Genomic DNA, 1,840 nt, shown 5'->3' on the forward strand with positions numbered 1-1,840 from the left:
GAATTAGGTACATTGATATCATCACCAACAGAGTCAAGTTGCTTGGTAGCCTTGCGGTTGAACCAGTAGGACCCAACTTTGTTCAGAATCTGATCCATTTCTCTCCTTCAATCCTCCTTCTACTCTACTGCAAGATCCACCACCGCAGTCTTAATTCTTAAGTCTGCACTCTTTTAATCTCTTGGTACTTTGAAGTGCAAGCCTTAGATAATTACCTTTTTTCCTTGTATAAACCTTTTTTTTTTTCAATTATTTGGACAATTATATAAACTAGAGTGAGGCCCGCACAATGCGCGGAGAGGTAGATTATTTATACTATATAGTATATTTTAATAAATGTTATATTAAAAATATTTTAGAGAACATATTATAAATAGATTTTGAATTTATTTATTTTTAAAAAAGACATAAGTTATTTATATTAGAGTTATACAAAACTGCATTTTCTTTTTTTTTTTTCATTTTTTGATTTGCATTAATGGCTACACTTTGTCTTTTCTTGCGGTTTTTTTGTTTGTAAATAGTGAAAAAATAAATGAATGAAAATGAAAAACATATAAAAATTTTATATTAAATTTAAGGAATTTTTGACAATTAGTATAAGAGATTAAGAAATGAAGAGTAGTAAGAGTCTTAATATGTATAAGTTGTAGAATTTGAATATTTGTAACTGAAATTTTTTATAATTATTATTATTATGACACTTTTAATGTATGTTTATTGCATTTAATTAGTACTTGATGTTTCAATTGAATAATAATAGATAAGAGTTTTTTGTTTTAATTTTTTTAAAACATTTTACTAAATAGTGATTGGTTGATTTTCATCTAACAATTTTGGTTATTAACTCTTCCGGTCATTACCAGGCAAATCCTTCTACAACAAAGAGAATAAGACATCGATAGTATATAGGGAGCAATAATTTTAAATGCACATTAATTTTGGTTGTGAGTGTTGGACATAACCGTTTACAAAAGAGGAATACATAAACTTGTGCTACTTGCAATGAGTTCACAATTAAAATGTTATTATTTATAACAAATAAATAGGACTATTGAAAATGATATTGAATAATGAGAAGAGTAAACGGCAAAGTTAAAAATCTTTAGGAAAATACTTGAGACAAATTTCCTATGTTGGCGGCGTCGAATGGTGACGTTGGTCTGAGACTCAAAATCGAGCTCTGGCAGGGAAACCGCAAGAGGAGGAATGGAGTTTGTCCTGATTTCTGCAATTTATGCAATGCTGCTCTGCCAGAAATGGACATCGCGATGTACAATTTGTTTTAAGGAAAAAACAATGGCTCATGGGACCGGAAGAGGACGGAGGAAATAGGATGGGACTGGAAGAGGACGGAGGAAATAGGATCTTGGTATGGAGAGGTGTTAAGAGGGTGAGGGTTTGAGAAAGGTAATAAGCTCTTTGGTTTTGAGAGCTTTTTGTTGGGGTAAATGTTAATTTGTGTTTTTATTGTTTTAGAAATTAGGATTGATTTGGAAAAAGTTAATTTGTTGGTTTTTATTGTGTTTTTAGTTGTTTTTTGTGTTTTTTTTTATGTGAAAATAAAAGTTGATTTGGCAAGATTTGAGTGGTGGATTCTAAAATTTTGTCAAGTAAGCGTTGGTGCTGACATGGCATTAGTAGAAAAAGAAAAATAACTTAGAAGTAATGTGGATAAACCTATGTACCTACTTTTATATATTAAGAATAGATAGACTATATATATGCATTTAATTTTGATCTGTTATTTAGTGTTTGAAAAAATGTACATGTGAACTCAGTATAAATAAATATAAACTTCAAAATTTTAATTTTAAGAAACTACAAATTATCATACATA

General features: G+C 29.3%; 1 protein-coding gene across 1 annotated transcript in view; it reads right to left on the reverse strand.

Annotated features, from left to right (window-relative positions):
• LOC107639685 (uncharacterized protein At5g01610) overlaps positions 1 to 224 on the reverse strand; it is a 3,788-nt gene extending 3,564 nt beyond the window's left edge. The window contains exon 1 of the mRNA XM_016343243.2: positions 12 to 224. Within this exon, the coding sequence (XP_016198729.1) occupies positions 12 to 98 (87 nt within the window). The 5' untranslated portion in view covers positions 99 to 224. The remainder of the gene's footprint in view (positions 1 to 11) is intronic.

The sequence above is a fragment of the Arachis ipaensis genome, chromosome B04, assembly GCF_000816755.2.
Source record: "Arachis ipaensis cultivar K30076 chromosome B04, Araip1.1, whole genome shotgun sequence".
Lineage (NCBI taxonomy): Eukaryota > Viridiplantae > Streptophyta > Magnoliopsida > Fabales > Fabaceae > Arachis > Arachis ipaensis.